Genomic DNA, 18957 nt, shown 5'->3' with positions numbered 1-18957 from the left:
ACTACTTACAGCTGACTCTTGACCTTCACCCTGGGAGCCAGGGAAGCTCTCTGACTGTCAAGCCTTTGTTCTTCCTGCCATTCAAGTTGCTTTCGAGGCTTCGCTACAGAAAGGCTCTTCGGAGGGTTCTCTGACAAAATGCTAATTGTTGAATGTTAAAAAAGGGTAATAATTATAGCAACTGTCATTTGTCGAGTTGTGTTGTATGCCTGGAGGTATGAGGGCCGTTTTAGATGTTTTATTTCTAATCCACGTGAGCAAGTAATCCCCATTTTATAGCCGAGGAGATGTAGACGCGTAGGGGTTAAATAACTTGGTCGTGGTCGGGGGGATAATTTGGTGGCCCCAAGGAGGTGTTCAGCTCTACCTGAGGGGGGGCCTCAGGGTGTGGTTGGCACAGTTGCTTCGGGGGAGTGCAGGGCCGTGGTGTGTATTAGCAGGTGGTGGGGATGGAGTGGTGAAGGGCGTTCTGGGTGGGGAGACAAGTGTGACCAAAGGTCTGGAGGTACAAGACAGCCTGGCATGTGGAGAGATCTGGAAGCGAGGCCCCGGGTGGTAAGGGAGCGGGTGGTGGCCTCCTGCGAGAGAGGAAACTGAAGCTGCCCACGGGGCCTCTGATCTTCTAGGCCTGAAAAGCTAGGGCCTTACCTGCCTTGCTCACGAGTTTGGCCTTTATCTTGAAAGTCAGTGTATTTTAAACGTTGCCCTGAGAAGCCAGGGAGAGAGGTTCTCGGGTTTTGCCTACTCCCTGGGATAGTTCTGCTCTATCGGTCATGTTTGTTCAGGCTTCAGGGCCCCATTTCTTTTGCAGAAAGGATTCTTGGTAAAAAAAAGTTAGTAGTCGGCTGCCGTCCGTGGTGGGGACTGCTGAAAGTCTGAGCACCGGGGGGGGCTTGGTCCGGCCGTCGTCCGGCAGCTCGGAGGCTGGATCCGCCGGGGCCGTGCTGGAGGCGAGGGGACACCTAATGTCACGGAAATTCTGGCCCTTTCTCTCCGACCTGCAAAGTACGATTCCGTTTCTGTTCAGTCATTGGTCATGTCTACTTTGAAGATGTCTGGCCCCATTTCCTGCCTCCTCCTGCTCCACTGAGCTAAGAGAACAGCTTAGAATTAATATTTAAATTTTGTTCACTTTTAGACTGATTGAGGAGTTGAAGCTGTCTTTGAAGAGCAAAGATGCTTTAATTCAGTGCCTTAAAGAGGAGAAATCTCAGATGGCGTGTCCTGATGAGAGGGTGTCATCTGGGGAGCTCCGAGGATTCTCTGCTGCTCCGAGGGGAGACCAGGAGGGAGGAGCCGAGGTGAGCCGGCGGGGTGTGGAGGGGTCTTGAATTAACACCCCGGACTCCACTGTGGCAGAGGGGATGCATCCTCGGTCCCTGCGAGTCACACCAACTGCTTCCAAATACTAACCTCCCCAGCAGCCGAGGAATGAGCAGGAACTCCTTTGTCAGGGGCCCCGACATGTTTTCCCCCTTCCAGCCTCATGTTTAGACACAGTTGGTTAAAAAAACAGCCCGTACCTGCTTGTCTCTGTCTCACTGTGTGTTAACTTGTTGCCCCCGGACTTTATTTTCATCCTTTGCGTTTTCTCAGGATAAAACTTAGTACCTGTTGTAAGTTTTCTCAGGATAAAACTTAGTACCTGTTGTAACTTCGTGGTTAGAGACTGTGGGGGGAAGGGAACTACGTTGTGTCGGGCCAGGCGGCTGGCGAAGCAGGTCAGTGTGCCGCTGCAGTTAATCCTTCTGGCCGCTCTGCGAGGTCCTGGTCATGGTCCCCTTGTGGAATTTGGAAATGGGCTCAGAGGAGTTGCTGGGTTGTTAGTACCAGACCCCAGAGCTTCCCAGAGGTCCTCCCTACCTCCCACCCCCCACATGAGGCAGCCTCCGCGGCAGCTGCAGGAGGGCGGCCTGGGCCTGCACGTGCCCGTGGGTTTAGCTGAGACCTCCCAGCGCTCACTGGACCCGGAGTGGCCTGTGCACGTGCTGGATTCCCAGTGTGGGTGTTCTGGGTATTTGGGAAAGTCTTGATTTTTTATGGAGCATCACTGGTTAGTTTTTGGCTGTAATCAGCCCGTGGCTCCTGCTCGTCCCTTGAACCCTGCAGGCCCTGGCCTTCAGCTGGCCCTTTTCAGCGTCCAGCGGCTCCATGGTTCGCTGTCTGTGGGGCTGGTGATCAGCTCACATGGCTAGCTGGTCTTTACGTTCCTCTTCACTCGGGTGGGACACCGTGCGAGCCAGACAGGAGCGGACACTTACTGCCGTGACTTCCGCAGCGGTGGGGAAGTCAGGAAATGAGACGGTCGTTCTGATTGTTCTGGGGAAGCTGTTGGATTGTGAGTCCCTTCCGGTGCCAATTAATGCCTTTTCTCAGGCTGCACAAATGGAGCGCCAGCAGGAGAGACATCGCTTTGAAGAGAGGATCCAGGTATGTTGATGCAATTTAAAATAACATATTGAAGATTTCCCCTTGCCTCATGCTTTATTCCGAGAGCAGTAGGTAGTTCGGTGTGACAATAGCTGTTAGGGAATGCCAGCGGGTGCCATTGAGGCCTTCCGGACTTCAGAGAAGGCCTTTCGGTCTCGACAGGAATTCTGTAAAGCCAACATTCCCATTGCGCAGATGAGGCTTGTGGGGCTCAGAAAGGCGAGGGCCCTTTCCCGAGATCAGGTGACTTAGAGCAGCTCAAGCAGGGACCCAGACCTGCCGCTGTTCTGTGTCCCCCGGTCCTAGCGGCCGACATGTATGCGGCGCCTGCCAGCTTGGAAAGAGCTTGCCGTCCATCATCTCATTTGATCCTCACAACAGCCGGGAGGGAGGCAGCCTGATCATCTTTAGAAATGAACTCAGACTATGAATGTGTATGTTCAGTCTCCATCACACCAAATTCTCTGCTAGCTTTTGTAGCATTAAGGAATGAAATTAATGATCTGTTATTTCCCCCAAATAACCTGGTAAGGTTTCAAAGACTCTGATGTGACTGTATTCAAATTCCAGAAGGCATTGGAGTCCTTCCCACAGGAGCAGCTGTCACCGTCTTAACTGATCTGATCCCCTTCTTCTCCCCCAGCCCTGTTGCCGTGAGCGCTAGCACCATCACGGGGAGCTGCCGCCGCTGCGTTCAGCTCTACTCGGAAACATTAATCACACGGTGACAGGAATAAGATAGAATAACCGCGTCTGAGTGTGCTCTTACAGATATATTTACAGTGCATTTTGGTTGGAACGCATCAACTTAGTGAATCTTTTTCTAATCTAATTTAGGCACTTCAGGAGGACCTGAGAGAGAAGGAAAGAGAAATTGCTACAGAAAAGAAAAATAGTTTAAAGAGGGATAAAGCCATTCAGGGTCTAACCATGGCATTAAAGTCAAAGGAAAAAGAGGTATGTGGTGAGTCTGAGACACCCGAAGTGAGATTTTTCTTTATTAGCCTCTGTGGCTGGCCTGTCCAACCCTGAATTTTTAGCTTTGGGTGCGAGTTACAATTCTACGAGTGGGTCTGCTTGTCTCGGGAATGTATAGAAGGGGAAGAATAAGGCTGAGGATGGGGCCGCAGGGGACATCAGAATTTCAGGCACGGGGAGAGGAGGCTACGGAGGAGACAGGAATGACTGCCCAAGTATGAAGAGAACCAGGAAACCGGGGCGCCGGAGAAGATAAAAGGGGAGAGTCAGGTAATCACCGGTTGTCAGATGCGGCAGAGATTTGGCTCATAGTAAAGTAGTTACCATTCCTACCGTTGCTTAATGTGGGAGTTCAGGGCCCAGCTGAAGTTGGAGACCTTCAGTGTAGAGTATCACTGTGGAGGGGCCATCGTGGGCACTGGCCAAGTCCAGCGTGTGGCCATGGGCGTTACCGCTGACGGGGCTACAGGAGGAGGTCAGCAGAGATGAGAGATTCTGGAGTGGCCAGGCCCCTCTCTATGGGCAGCAGTGCTGTAACGCTGCTTCTCAGCCAGGCCTGATTTGAGCACCAGTACCCATCATGCACTTGGCCCTACTGAAGCTGGAGTGGGGTGATTAGTAGTCCGCTCGTCTTCTGGTTGTGGGAATTGAGGCTCAAGGAGATTAAGAAGTCCCCAGCTAGTGAGTGGCCAGAGTTGGAGTCCCGCTTCTCCGATTTCATGCCTTCCCTGATGACGAAGCCCTTGATCAGTAGACGCCCAGTAGGAAGAGCACTTGAGTTGTCCCGTTGCACACTTGGCTGCTGTTCTTACTTTGACCCAGGTGGAAGACCTTAACTCTGAGATCAAAGAGCTCAGTGCTGCCTTTGAAAAAGTCACAGAGGTGCCCCTGAAAGCACAGAAATTCCAGGTAAGCGTTCACTTGGCTTGAAGTGGCTGTGCCATTGGTCCAGACTCCTGGGGGAGGACAAGACCTAGCAGCCGAGAGGAGCCTGGGACAACCCTGCATGGCCTATGTTAACGGAGTTACCAGTCTCAGGACAAGATGTTCTCTCCCAGCTCTGGGGGCTTCTCCAGCCCCCTCCTCACTACGCTAATGGCAGTGGTGACAGCCACGGTTAGGAGACCGTGCAAGATGTGTGTTAACTCCTGTCATCTTTACAGCCCTGTGGGGAAGGGCGCTATCGTCCTTGCTGTATTTGTGGGGTTTTTGAAGCGCAGCGAGGGTGGGCAGCTTATCGATTGTCACACAGCTCATTGAGGCAGGGCCAGGATTTAAATGTAGTAATTGTTGATAGTAATGGCTGGCATTTACTGCACACATACTATGTGCAAAGCCCTGTGCTCAGGGCCCTCTCTGGATTCGCTGAAGGGATCTGTGCAGCAGATCATGGAGGAGGCACTGTTAATATCCAGGTTCAGGTCAAGTCAACTTATTCAGGTCAAGTCAGGGTTCAGGTTCAGGTCAAGTCAAGTAACTTATATAGGGTCACAAAAGCGGTTTAAGTGAGAGAGCCAGGGTTTGCCTCAGAGCCGGTCTACTGCAGGCCTTTCCTTTTACAGGCCCCCACCCCGCCCCTAACCTGGCTTCTTTAGTCCAGCTGCTCCCTGCCACGTGTCACTTCCACACCTTGATGTTTTGACCTGCCTTTTCTCCTTTTTTTCCCCAGCCTTGTACTCTAAGGACCCCTGCTGGTCACCTCCTTGATGTTCTACCTTTCTGGTTAATTTTAGTATTGCGTTTTTAATTTTTTAATATTTTCTTGCTCTGTTTCTAGTTTCTCTATACAGTGTATCCCTATTACTTAATAACGAGTCAATAAGGTTCCATCGTCTGAATGAGGCCCATACTGCTTAAAGGTCTCTCTGCCGCCTCTCCCCCCATGGTATTTTTGGTTATAAGCTAGAAATTAGAAGTTAAGTCTAATTTAAGACTGCTTGATTCTTAAGATTCATGTCCGACGTCTTATCTTTTGCAGAGCTCTGGTTCACAGTAAGAATAATTGAAGTAATTTGGTTTAAATCATGGTGCACTAGAAGCATAGGCAAGTCTCTGCCTTTGGAATCTCAGATTTGCCTCCCCTGCCATTTGGTTGATGGAGTGGAGCTGGGATTACACTGAGATGGCTTTTTTTCCCCCTCTTGCTTTGAAAATAACAAGTTTTAAAAGCCGAGTTCTTAGGAACGCCAGTGATATTTCCTACTGCTTGAGGAAAACAATGTTGGCAGTTGACAAGAGAGACCAGACAGACATCCTTATAATCGCTGATATTTTGCTTGTTATGTTAGGCCTTGAACATTTAAATGCTACCCAGATTTATCACATAACATTTATTAATTTCCTAACCATCAGTCCTTGTTAAAAGACTTTCAGAATGATTTTTGAGGTCTTTTATTTATTTATTTATTTATTTTGAAGATTTTATTTATTTATTTGACAGAGAGACAGCGAGAGGGGAAACTCAAGAAGGCAGAGAGAGAGGGAGAAGCAGGCTCTCTGCTGAGCAGGGAGCCTAATGCAGGGCTGTATCCCAGGACCCTGGGGTCTTGACCTTAGCTGAAGGCAGATGCTTAATGACTGAGCCAGCTAGGGGCCCCTGATTTTTGAGGGCTTGTCACTTAACAGTGTTGGCTGGGGTTCTTGTCTTGCAAGATTCAGAAGCCCCAAGCTTTTGAAAGTCCTTAGGTTCTGCACACTCCTTTAGTCCTTAGCCACGGAGGTAGCATGTCTACTGGTTTGGCAGGTTGTTGGAACTTGCACTTAAGTCTGATTTCAAAATCTGTGTTCTTTTTTTTTTTTTTTTTTTAATTTAATTTATCTGTTTGACAGAGAGAGACATAGCGAGAGAGGGAACACAAGCCGGGGGAGTGAGAGAGGGCGTAGCAGACTCCCTGCTGAGCACGGGTCGATCCTGAGACCCTGGGATCATGATCTGGGCTGACGGCAGATGCTTAATGACTGAGCCACGCAGGCACCCCCGAAATCTGTGTCCTTGCCACTGTTCTGATTGTGTGTGTTTGAGTGTGTGAGTAAATGCCCGTGGTTTGGTTATATTGGCTGTTCCATTATAAGGTCTACATTTGAATGTTGCAGAGGCCCTTTAAAATGCATTTTCTTCCACATAGTAGGACCTTTTGGGGATGCATGTGATCTGAACTAATTGCAGATTGAATAGAACAGCCGAAGTTCACAGGGTTGGCATTAAGCCTGACACTGAGACAACTGTTATGTCCCAATAATGGGTCCATGATTAAAGGAGCGAGACTGATACAAAGCGAAGGTGAAGCAAAGCTTTATTTCGCGCCAAGCATCAAGAATCGAACCGAATGTTCGGGGCCGCACCTCTTCCAAGAGAGGGCGACCCTTCTCTGTTTCACAGACTAGCTTTTAAGGGCAAAGGCCATGCGGTCGGGCCTGGCCACGCACAGGTGGCTAATGAGATTGTAACACACACAGGAAACTCCACAGTGATGCTAGGTGACCAATCGAGTTACAATTTACCCTAGTTAGACATTTGAACCAGCCTTTTACACCTTGACTGGGATTGGCGCCAAAAGGCTCCCAAAGGGCGGGGCCCATACTCCTTGGTAACCAGGGAGACAGTAGCCTCTGTGAAGGCCGCCGTGTGGGGTGCTTGCTGCTATGTCTAGACCCATTGAAAATTATGTAATTTCAAATGGGAAATACAGGTTTCCCCCGCTATCCAAAAGTAGAGCTTCCGTATGAAATCTTTATTAGCCAAAATGGCGTAAAGCAAAGAAGTAATTACCATTGATTTGCATGGGAAAATTTTTGAGCATTTCTCAGATCCAAAAACAACTTCTCTTTTTGAGGCTTTTCTGACCTTTTAGGACACATCATCTTGCTAAGAGATAAACAAAATAAATCAAGATAAAGCACAGAAACTCCCAAGACTTCGCAGTTCAGAGGTGTGGTTGGGATGCCGTGTAGGAGCTCGGTGGGTAAAGGCTCACTGCCAGACAAAGGCGGAATGCCCTTTTCACTTAATTTTTTTTTTTTTTTTATTGACGTGTAGTTGACACACAGTATTATATTAGTTTCACATGGACAACATAGTGATTCAATGTCTATATGTATTACGAAGTGGTCATAGTAAATCTAGCTGCCGCCTGTCACCACATATAGTTGTTACAGTGTTACTGTGTTCTCTGTGTTGGCATTACCTCCTTGTGACCTGTTGTATAACTGGAGGTGTGTACCTTTTACTAACCCCATTCTTTTTTGCCCCTCTCTCCACCCCCTTCTCATCTGACGACCACTGAATCACTGTGTGTGTCTGTGAGTGTGACTGGGTGCCTTTTCTCATGAAAGTGCGAATCCTCTTCTGATTTCTCCTGGTTAGCGAAAACAGGTGCTATTGTAGGTCTTTTATAAGACAAAGTGGCGTAATGTGAACTTTTGAAAAGTGGGGCATACCTGTGCATTTTGTTCTCCTCCCCACCCTCCTCAGCTATAAAAGTAAAATTGCACGTTGTAGGAATTTATAAAATACTTAAAACTATGGGAAGAGGTGGATAGGTGTCACCAATAAACTCGTGTCAAAGATGTTCACTATTAATACCTTGACACTTTCAGTGCATATTTATGCAGACATACAGACTTTGAGAAAGTAGAAGGATCAGATCTATGCTGTTCTATAAACTTTTTTTCATTGAATATTCTTTTTTTAAATTATGTATTTATTTATTTTTAAAGATTTTATTTATTTATTTGACAGACAGAGATCACAAGCAAGCAGAGAGGCAGGCAGGGAGAGAGGAAGGGAAGCAGTCTCTCCGCTGAGCAGAGAGCCCAATGTGGGCGGGGCTCGATCCCAGGACCCTGGGATCATGACCTGAGCCGAAGGCAGAGGCTTTACCCCACTGAGCCACCCAGGCACCCCTTTCATCGAATATTTTTATCATAACAGTATATATAGATCTGCCACTCTGTTTTCAAAATTTTCATTTTGAAATGATTGTAGATTCACATGCAGTTGGTTTCTGTATACTCTTTACCTGGTTCTCCCAAAGGTGACCTCATCCCTAACTTTAATAACAATATTACAACCAGGGCATCGGCCTTGGTGCAATCCCTGCTTTTTACTCAGATTTCTGCAGTTTTACGTGCACTCATGTGTGTGTTTTATCCCAATGCTCTTTAAACAGCCTTTTTTTTTTTTTTTTAAAGGTTTTATTTATTATTTGACAGAGAGAGCACAAGTAGGCAGAGTGGCGGCAGGCACGGGGAGAGGGAGAAGTAGATTCTCCACTGAGCAGGGAGCCTAATGCGGGACTTGATTCCAGGATGTGGGGTCATGACCTGAGCTGAAGGCAGACACTTAGCTCTCTGAACCACCCAGGTGCCCCTTAAACAACAATCTTTTTGAACAGCCACATGTAGGCCTCTGTATGTATGTGCCGCATTGTTTTTAGGTGGGGGGATGTGGGTGGGACATGTGTTTGAATCTTGGCTCTGCTCCTCACTACTGCTGTAGCCATGGGCCAGATCTTTGAGCTCTCCCAACCTGCTTACACATCGTAAAATCCGGATAATCACACTTAGATCCCGTAATCCTCACAAGGATTACACAAGACGGGGCACCTGGGCATAGGGTGTAACTCAGTAAATGTTGTCAAGTCTTCCTTAAGTTGGGTAGTATCATCTTCCGGCATGAACATAGAGCAGATACTGTGGTCGGTTTCGCAAGCCCTCTCTTCACGGTGTTGTGCAGATAGCTTTTAGTTGGAGGAGACTCTCCGTAGTGTCTCTTGGCTGGGAATGGAAGATCATGCATGTGCTGGAGAATAGGAACTAGATTTATTGATCCCGCACTCCCAGACACGGAACTTTTGGTGTCATGTTTCATCTTCACGACCGCCCATGAAACAGAGATTTCGCAGACAAGGAAGCTGAGGAGCAGAAAAGTCAACTCCTCCTAAGCGACATGGCTGGAACCGGGCTTTGAACCCTGGGCTCTGTGACTCTCTCTCTGTTAGACTCATCATGTTTCCGCACCGTGGGGAATGGAGCCAAACGTGGTTTGGCTCATGTAATGTTTGGCCTTGAGTTTCTGACTAGGTTTAATGACACCAAACATTTTGCTGCCTGTTTGTAAGCCCCCCCTCTGATGACAGGAGTTCCGAAAGCAGGGTGTCATGCAGGAAAAGTACAAAACTTTTCAGAGTGTCTCTGGGCACTTAAGAGGGCCACTTAAGGAAAACAGAAATGGAAAGTATCTTTATGGTATGAGTATGAATTTGAACTTTCTAAAAGAAGCTCTATCATCATCATTTATGCGATAACCCACAGAATGTCCATCACTTTATGATAACTATTATTTTAATTGTCACCATGGCTGGCCTGTGTTTAACAGGCTCCTAATTGGTGTTCCTGGCTCTAGCCTTCCCCTCTTTGAATTCAGTCTTCTTGTTTTAATTCTTACTAGTTTATTGGTGTTAATTGGAATCTTCCCTGGAACGGGCACGGCAGTGTAGTGCTGTGGAGAGAGTCCCAGATTTAATCAATTATGGTCTGATGACAGACTCGTCACTTAGCAGTTCTGAGCCTCTGTGGCTTAGATAGGGACAGTAATGTGTACTTCGTAGAGTTGGTATGAGGAGTGGAACTACAGTGTGTACAAAAGTGCCTGGTTTAGCTCCTCATACATAATCCGTGCTTAATAAAATGTAACATAAAAATGGCTCAAGATGGGAGTTTTTCTTGTATTCTTTTGTTTTTTAGTTTTTTTTTTTTTAAAGATTTTATTTATTTATCTGACAGACAGAGATCACAAGTAGACAGAGAGAGAGGGGGAAGCTGTTTTTTGAGTTTTTATAAATAAGCATTGCCCCGGATTTTTTACTTTTTAGGTCTCGTGACCTTGGTTTCCCACTCTTTTTTAAAATTTTGATTTTAGGGGTGCCGGGGAGGCTCAGTTGGTGAAGCACCTGCCTTCAGTTCAGATCATGATCCCTGGGTCCTGGGATCAAGCCCTGTGTCCTCTGGCTCCCTGCTCAGCAGGAAGCCTGCTTCTCCTTCTCCCTCTGCCCCTTCGTCTGCTCATGTACTCACTCTCTCTTGCATGTGTGCTCTCTCTCTCAACTAAATAAATAAAATCTTCTTCTTCTTCTTATTTTTTATTTTAAAGGAAAATAAAATGGAAGCTTCTGCAAAACCGACTTTGAAATGTGAATTGGGTTCCCCCTCAGTCCCTGTTGCTAGGTCTTAAGTAGCAGTGTGCAAATAGGGGATGGCCGGGCCTCCCCTCTCGGGAATTGACGGTGGCTGTAGCCCACGTCTCCTAACAACTAGGACTTAACCAGCATTGGTGGTGAAGCTGGATCTCCTGGAAAGACCAGGAGCCTGGAGCCGGTCTGTTTACCCCACAGCCCGAGTTGTGGTCCCTTGCTTTTGAATTTTTAACCATGAGCCTTTGTCTAATCCAAAGATCAGATGTTTAAAAAAAACTTTATTTTCTCCTGATTATAAGTAATATATGTGTTTCGAATTTTCTTTTGGGAGACTAGAAAGAAGGAAAAAAGGGGAATCAGGAGATCGCCCAGCCATGCTGTTAACATTTTGAGGCTTTTTTCCCCCTCGTCTTTCTCCTATGCATAGATTTTATTTTTTTAGAGCATTTACAGTTTAATCTTCTGTTTTTTTCATGCCATGTTGTGACTTGGAATATCCTCCTGTTATCGGTTTAGGTTCTTAGTTTTTCCTGTTACAGTAAATCTGTGATGGATGACTGTGTACGTAAGGCTTTTTTTCATATTTTGGATTCTTCCCCTGAGATTCAATCCTGGGAGCCAAATCATTGGGATGAGTGTGAACACCTATCCTGTACACGCACACTTGACGTATATATTCTGTCCGTAGAGAGTTACATTAATTTACATTCTTGCCAATATGTTTCTTGGCTTCTGGATGCTTGGTCAGCTCTTGTAATGTTAATATTAATTGTGTTGCTTCATAGTAAGTTTGCCGGCACTGGATATTCTCATTAAAACCATCTTGTTAAATGAAAGCATATTTTAATTGGCTCTTTTTGATTATTGGTGAGTTACACTATTTTTTCAAATGCTTGATAATCACGTATGTATTTTCTACTAAACTGTGTGTTAATGAAGTAAGAATGTTCTGGACACAATTAACCCTTGGACTCTGCTGAATTTATGGCCACTCGAGGTGGCCATGGGACTGCCATGCTGATGACTGTGGGTCCAGGCTGCTCTAATGTCTGGGAGCATTGCCAGTCCTTGAATCTGCCTCTGCTCGTCAGATAGCGCTCTTTGTGTTCTACCTTTTATAAATAACTTGAAGTTTTTCTTTTTTTTTTAGTAATTTTTAAAAAAGATTTTATTTATTTATTTGTCAGAGAAGGAGAGAGAGAGAGAGAGAGAGAGAGAGAGCACAGGCAGAGTGGCAGGCAGAGGCAAAGGGAGAAGCAGGCTCCCTGCTGAGCAAGGAGCCCGATGTGGGATTCGATCCCAGGACGCCGGGATCATGACCTGAGCCGAAGGCAGCTGCTTAACCCACTGAGCCACCCAGGCGTCCCTTGAAGTTTTTTTTTTTTGTTTTTTTTTTTTGTTTTGTTATGATTACAAAAGTACCATGCTCGGTAGCCTTAGAAAATCTGAAAGAAGTGAAAGAAGAAAATCACCCATGTACCCACCTCACTAAAGACGGTTTCTGAACGGCTGCGTTTTTCCTTGTAGTCCTTTTTTTTTTTTTTAAAGATTTTTATCTATTTATTTGATAGAGAGAGATCACAAGTAGGCAGAAGACAGGCAGAGAGAGAGGGGGAAGCAGGCTCCCCGCCAAACAGCCCGATGCGGGGCTCGATCCCAGGACCCTGAGATCATGACCTGAGCCGAAGGCAGCGGCTTAACCCACTGAGCCACCCAGGCGCCCCCCTTGTAGTCTTTTTAAAAAAGAAAAAGAAAACACTTTTTTTACACAATTGTAGCCTTTTCCCCTCTTAATGTCAGCATTGTAACATCAACATGATAACATAATCATCACTCTGTGTTATTTTAGAATCTTCTTAGTATTTGTGCTTTGGGTCCTGGAGGTTGTTTATGTTAATCTTTTTCTTTTTGTTTGTTTGTTTTTTTTTTTAAAGATTTTATTTATTTATTTGACAGAGAGGTATTACAAGTAGGCATAGAGGCAGGCAGAGAGAGGGGAAAGCAGGCTTCCTGCTGAGCAGAGAGCCCGATGCCGATGCGGGACTTGATCGCAGGACCCTGAGATTATGACCTGAGCCGAGGGCAGAGGCTTAACCCACTAAGCCACCCAGGTGCCCCTTTCTTTTCGTTTCTTAGCTCCCTTCCGCCGACCCCAAGGTGAAGAAGGAGCAGAGATTTCTTGGTGTGTTTAGTGTGGTACAGAAATCAGCTCATTTCCACTGTCTCCCTCCTCTTGTAGGGGTCTGAAAATTATGAGGCTGCTCTGTTAGAGAAGGCAGCCCTTCTCGCACAGCTGAACTCCGAAAACCTCAGCAAGAGTGCAGAGAACCACAGACTGCGAAGGAACATTAAGAAAGTCACCCAGGAGCTGAGCACTCTGCAGCAGGAGAGGGAGAGGCTGGAGAAGGACTTGGAGGAAGCCCGTCGTGAGAGGAGCAGAAGCGACCACACCATTCACGTGAGCAGCAGTGGCGTGGTCGGGCTGCGGCTCTTGATAGCTGTTTCTGGTTTGAGGGAGATGTCTTCACAAGACTTAGAAAAATCTGGAAAGTGTAAAGGAAAAAATATTTCACATCATCTCATCATGAAATTCTCTGTCTCACATGCATGTGCACACACCCATACATATACATTATTGGTATCAGCCTGGAAATGCGGTTTTGCAAATGCTTTATTAATTCCATATTCTCTTTTTGGTGTGTTGCCATGTTCTGAGTATTCTTCAAAAACTTATGTTTGTTTTTTGGTGCAAGTGTTAGTATTTCATCACTTGGACGTGCTACAGTTTATTTAGTCCCTTATGGTAGAACATTTAGGTTGTCACACTTTTTTTTTTTTTTTTTTGCCTTATAACAAATGCAATAGCAAATGTCCTTGCATCTAAATATTTTTAACATTGATTATTTCCTGATAAAGGCATAATTATTGGGTCAAAGAGTATGAATATTTTAAACATTATTTTATAGGTGTACTCAAATTGTTTCCCAGAAGGATTATACCAGGTTTGTCCTGTTTAAAAGACTGTTCATTCAGCATTGGATGTTAGCATTTAAAAATTTCTCTCTGGATCTGGCAGGCAAAAAATAGTTTATCTTTAAAAATTTATATTATAGGGGCACCTCAGTGGCTCAGTCAATTAAATGTCCAACTCTTTAGTTTTTCATTTTTAATTTTTACAAGATTTTATTTATTTGTTTATTTATTTAGAGTGAGTCGTGGAAGGGGGAGAGAGAGAGAGCCAAAATCGAGAGCCAGTTCCTTAACCGACAAAGCCACTCAAGTGCTCCAAGTGTCTAACTCTTGATTTTGGCTCAGGTCATGATCTCAGGGTCCTGGGATCAAGGATCAAGTCCTACTTTAGACTCTGTGCTCAGCAGGGGGTCTGCTTGAGGGTTTTCTCTCTTCCTCTCCCTCTGGCCCTCTCCCTGCTTGTACTCTCTCTCAAATAAATAAATAAATCTTAAAAAAAAAAAGAAAAAAGAAAAGAAAATTTCTATTGTGTTTAAACTGAAGTATTCAGCATCCCAAGAGTCACGTTCAGATGCACAGCCTTGGTGCAGGGAGGTGGGGAGGGCCTGAGCCTGAGTGATTGTGGACATGCTATGAGTAACTTGCATAGGCACCCTGGGCTGGCAGAGGACCTCCAGTGGATAGAGTCCTTAGAGAAGAGTTCTCAAAGGGAACCTCTGGGGACTACAGTTTAGTTCTCCAGAGCCTGCTCTGGGCAGGGAGGTCAGGATCCCCTGCTTGAAATCCTAACGCTAACACTGACACGAGAATTGAAATACAAAATATTAATGAACATTAAGGGAATGGTAATGGAAATTTAGAGAAATAAAACATCACCTACCATTAAATATATCATTAAATATAAATAGACCATTAAAAATAAAACATCACCCACCACCCTAATAACACGGTAGCTCTTCCTGGTTTTCAGTGTCACCCTTCAAACCTGGTACAACTAGGCCCCTAATCTAGTGAGAGGCTGACTACGCTTCTGTGTTCTTTGACCCCTTACTTGCATCATGGGCGTCTTTCCATGTCGTGCGGCCTCCAGAATGGTCGTGTTGAATGGGGCACGCTGTTTGTTGAATACAGTTCACATGCTTTGCTGGATTTCCCACTCTCTCGGACACCTTGGTTTAAATGATGCTACAACATCATCTTCGGGCCTAAAGGCATTTTTCCTTGAAGTTCCTAGGATTTGAGTGAGTTTACTAGGTCAGATGGCACAAATATTTTATACTAGTTAATCATGTTGCCAAATTATTTGCCCAATGGGCTGGCCCAATTTATTCTGCCACCAGCGATCTGGGAGTGTAGCAGTTTACTACACATTATTAAAATATGTTTCCCATATGTTATTGAACACCCACGTGTCTCTGATTTAGATATTGATGGAAGTATAAGACGTGACCTCTGAAAATTTTCTCTTTTCTAAGGACAATGGCGATGTTATACGTGACAAAATGCAAAAGCCGCTTAAAATCTGTGGAGTCAGTGCAAAAGATCCTGATGGGACGCGGTAGTCGGGAAACCTTCTAGGAGGTGACACTTGAGTTGAGCGAGAGGAGAAAGGTTTGAGTAGAGTGCTGAATGGAGGAGGTAAAGAAAAGACTGGCCAGATGGCCCCTTGATGGAGGTGCCGTTTTCATAGGCTGGTCTTACACCCTTACTGCTGGATAAGTTCATAGCTCGTCCTCTTCACCCCCACTGTCATTAGAAAAAGGTTCATTCAGTAGAATTTGGATTGGGGATATACATGTATCTATATATCTATATCTATATCAAATATGTGATTGTTTTACATTATAACTTATTCTTGGTAAACATTTGAAATGGCTGTATAATATTACATCAAGGAGACAGGCTGTAGTTCACTTACCTGTCCCTCTGGTGTCAGACATTGTTTGGTGGTTCCGTCATTCACTTATTCATGTAAACCTTGGTGCTTCTGGGATAATGTTGGGCTGTTGTTGACAGCTGACTGTATTCCTCTGTAATGCGTACACATCTTTGTAAGGAGGGAAATTTGTGGAAAATTGTGGAAACATTTTTGGTGGAAAATTGTGGAAAATTTGGTGGAAAATGTTTGGTGAAGAAAGTAAGGGGAATGTGACAGTGCTTGGGGTCAAGAGTACTGTGGGTGGGAGGGTTTTTGCTTTTGTTATTTTCCACCAGTGACAGAAACCGGCAGAAGAAACGTAGGTAAAAAGAGCAGATTCTCGTCTTGTGTGACTGCAGTGCAGGAGGGACAGAGACTGGGGCACTGCTGGGACCGAAGCTCGGTCTCTGGGCACTGGCTACTTTGTCTCGCATCTCCTTACTCCAGTTCCGGGCGGTGGGACCACTGTTGGTGTCCTGCTGGGGTCACATATTTCTGGTTTATTACATAAGAGGAGGGAGGACTTTCACACTCCGTTGCCCCCACTGGGTCCCTGTCAGGACGGCCCGAGGCCCGATGTGGGTCGCATACCCATTCTTTGTCAGAAGTGTGTCTTCTGACATGTGAGTTCCATCATGGACAGCCTCCTCTAGAAACGCATGTTTGGGAGGGATGAGCAGTTACCCAGACCAAAGCCGCCACTATCCACTCTGAATGCTTACTTGCCTCTCCTTGCAACTCCTTTTGAACCTCAGGTCATCTGTGTTTCTGGTAAGATGATTTGGCCATGGCTTCTTTCCTTTTGTGTCTGCACTACATCTGCTTACATTCTGGTGACGGTCTAAGACTATGGCTGTGTCCATCTCATAGGAATGTTTCACCCCGGACATTGGGGTGCTGGCTTGTTCAGCGACTGAGGAACATCGTGGGTGGTGGTTTGCCTTATGGTGTCAGGATAAATGCAAAGATGGGGCCTAAGGTAGGGCTTGATTGCAGGACCCTGAGATGACCTGAGCCAAAATCAGGAGTTGGGTGCTTAGCCAGCTGAGCCAGCCAGGCTCCCCTAGTGCCTCTATTTCTGCCCTGGCAGAGGAAAGGAATCCACACATGCATTCAGCAACACTGAGCACTGTGCAGGCCCTCTGCTGGGCCTGGGGCAGTTCCATGATAGCAGTGTGAACGGAGCACCCTGGAAACACGGAGCCGGGAAGTGGCGTGCAGAGTCAGAGAAGGCTTTTGGGGAAAGGAACTTGTGAACTGGTCCTGAAGCTTGAGTTAAATAAAGGTTAATCGATAGGCAAGGGAGCAGAGGGTTTTGTACGGCGGGCAAAGGCACAGAGGTGTGAGAACATATGGTATTTTTGGGGAAACAAAACAAAATGCCCGATTTGAGGTATTCTGAAGTATTACTTGGAACTTTAAAGATTATAATTTATTCCTTTTGATGTTACAAAAACATTTTCAGAGGTTTATGGGAAGTCATGTAAATGAGATTAAAAATAAAGGTGAAGGCATTCAGATCAAGAAAAACAAGGGTGGCGAGGGAAATGGAAGCAGAGTGAGCAAGGAGAAACGCATGCTGTGGAACCCAGCCCCCTCCCAAAGACGGGGACTGAAATTCAGCTGGTGGCTCCTGACAGCGAAAATAAACAGGGACATTCGGTTACAGGGTCTCCAGTGTCTGAAGATGAGCAGGTTAAGGTAAAAGGAGAGCTTTGGCTGGCCCTCCGGCCCAAGGGCAGTGCCCCTCCGGAGGGCTGCTGGAAGGTTCTGGGAGCAGGACAGAGCCTTTGCCTGCACCGCCTGCAGTGTGAGCAGTGTTGTGGCCCCGTCTGTGCCACCCAGGTCCATGAGCTTGTAAGGAGTATGGTTTTCAGTCTGGGGGACAGTGTCTGGCCATTTCCCGTTATTCTTGTTTCCTGGACAAGAACTACCAACTCAGCAGTGTTGCAGCCCTGTTTATGGATGAGCCCTGCAGGGAGGCCACTGGCACACATGCCAGTTGTTGTTGTTTTAGCATTCCCTGGATCCTTTCTGATGGTCAGCCAACCGGTCATTTTCTGGGTGCTGTCAGACCATCCTTTGTTCCTGCCGGAGAGCCTTCTTGCCTGGTCCGTTGTGTGTGCTGCTAATCTCTCCGGAGGGAGACAGCTCCTATGTGAACGGGCATCTTGTGGCTGGGGCGTGGGAGTCCACCGTGTCTGATGGTGCCCGGGCACAGTGGGGTTGGGCCATGAGCAGCCTGCTCGTTCCCATTGCCTCGGATTGCGGCGATCTAATGCCAGCTGACTCAGCATGTGGTATCCTTTGCAGTCATTCATTTGTTTATCCAGGGGACATTTGTGGCGTACTTGCAGTGGTATGGGCATTGTCGGTAGGCCCTGGTGAATACAAGCTTTGGTTTTTACCTGGGAGATCTTTCTACAGCTGGAAAGGTCCAAACGTGAGGGTCTCTCGGATAGATCCCTTTTCTTGTATTTTACCTCCTTGTCACCAGAGGGACCCACATCCCCACAAGGACATTCAGGAGGCCCTTGCAACAAACCAGCAACAAACCTGGTATTCCCAAGTCGGTGTCCTAACGGTGATGTTGAACGTGTTGCGGTTTGTGTGGTTTTTAACAGGAATGCTGCTCAGGCTGTCACATCCCTGCCCTCACACCTTGACTTTAATGCATTGTTTGGCTCCAGTGACTTAAGGCTCTCCTTTTTAGTATGTACGTATGTGTGCGTGTGCATGTGTGTGTGCGTGTGTGTGTGTGTGTGAGTGCACATTTGGTGGAAAGTGATAGAGGTAAACCTTTATTTTAGATTTGCTCTTTCTGGTTTAGGCATTCTATATGCTACTCGGGGTGGGTGGGGAGAGGAGCAAGTGCTAGTCTTTTTCTTCTGCTTTATAGAAGCAGCGTATATGAGACATTGGTTTAGCTGTATTCCCCAGACTGTCTCATAATGCTCTCATCTGTTTCAAGACCTGTCGTCCGCTATTCTGACAAGCGTGTGCTTCAGTACCTGGGCACTTAGCTCTGTGGGGATGCATTTGCTGGCTAAAATCCAAAAATCTAATTAAAGTTGTACCCGTCACCCAGCTGGCTAATCCCATGTGCTTTGACAAGAGCTGGTTTAATTTCAGGGTAGTTCATCCTGAACCCCTCTGGTTTCACATGTGTTTGTTGATGGATAGCTCCAGACAAGATTGTGACAGCGTTCAGAGCATCTCTGGTGATCCATAGTCAAAACATGGCGTTTGGAGTCAGTGTCTGTAAGCTGGTAGGGCAGGCCTGGGACCACAGACCTGAGGTCGTGTGATTCTTACCAAGGGTCAGAGCTCCCCTTGCCTTGTTTTTGGTTTAATCAGGTATGAAGAGTCTGAATGGGAGTCCTTGTGGATCTGTGCTGGCGGAAGTTCTGCCTTGGCATTTCCAGTCACTCTTAAGAGAGGCTGAGTGCAGAGACTCGGGTCAAACTG

General features: G+C 46.4%; 1 protein-coding gene across 12 annotated transcripts in view; it reads left to right on the top strand.

Annotated features, from left to right (window-relative positions):
- Window positions 1-18957, top strand: part of CDK5RAP2 (CDK5 regulatory subunit associated protein 2) — a 169251-nt gene that overhangs the window by 46871 nt on the left and 103423 nt on the right. For 7 of the 12 annotated variants that reach the window (XM_082694995.1, XM_082694991.1, XM_082694990.1 and 4 more), the window contains 5 exons: window positions 1139-1301; window positions 2377-2430; window positions 3268-3387; window positions 4231-4317; window positions 12841-13059. In XM_082694995.1, coding sequence (XP_082551121.1) covers window positions 1139-1301; window positions 2377-2430; window positions 3268-3387; window positions 4231-4317; window positions 12841-13059 — 643 coding nt within the window. Of the gene's footprint in view, window positions 1-1138; window positions 1302-2376; window positions 2431-3267; window positions 3388-4230; window positions 4324-12840; window positions 13060-18957 lie in introns of all 12 variants that reach the window. The other 5 variants (XM_082694994.1, XM_082694989.1, XM_082694988.1 and 2 more) reach the window with 1 other exon arrangement.

The sequence above is a fragment of the Mustela nivalis genome (assembly GCF_964662115.1).
Source record: "Mustela nivalis genome assembly, chromosome: 13".
NCBI classification, from domain to species: domain Eukaryota; kingdom Metazoa; phylum Chordata; class Mammalia; order Carnivora; family Mustelidae; genus Mustela; species Mustela nivalis.
This window is presented reverse-complemented; position numbering and strand designations above follow the sequence as displayed.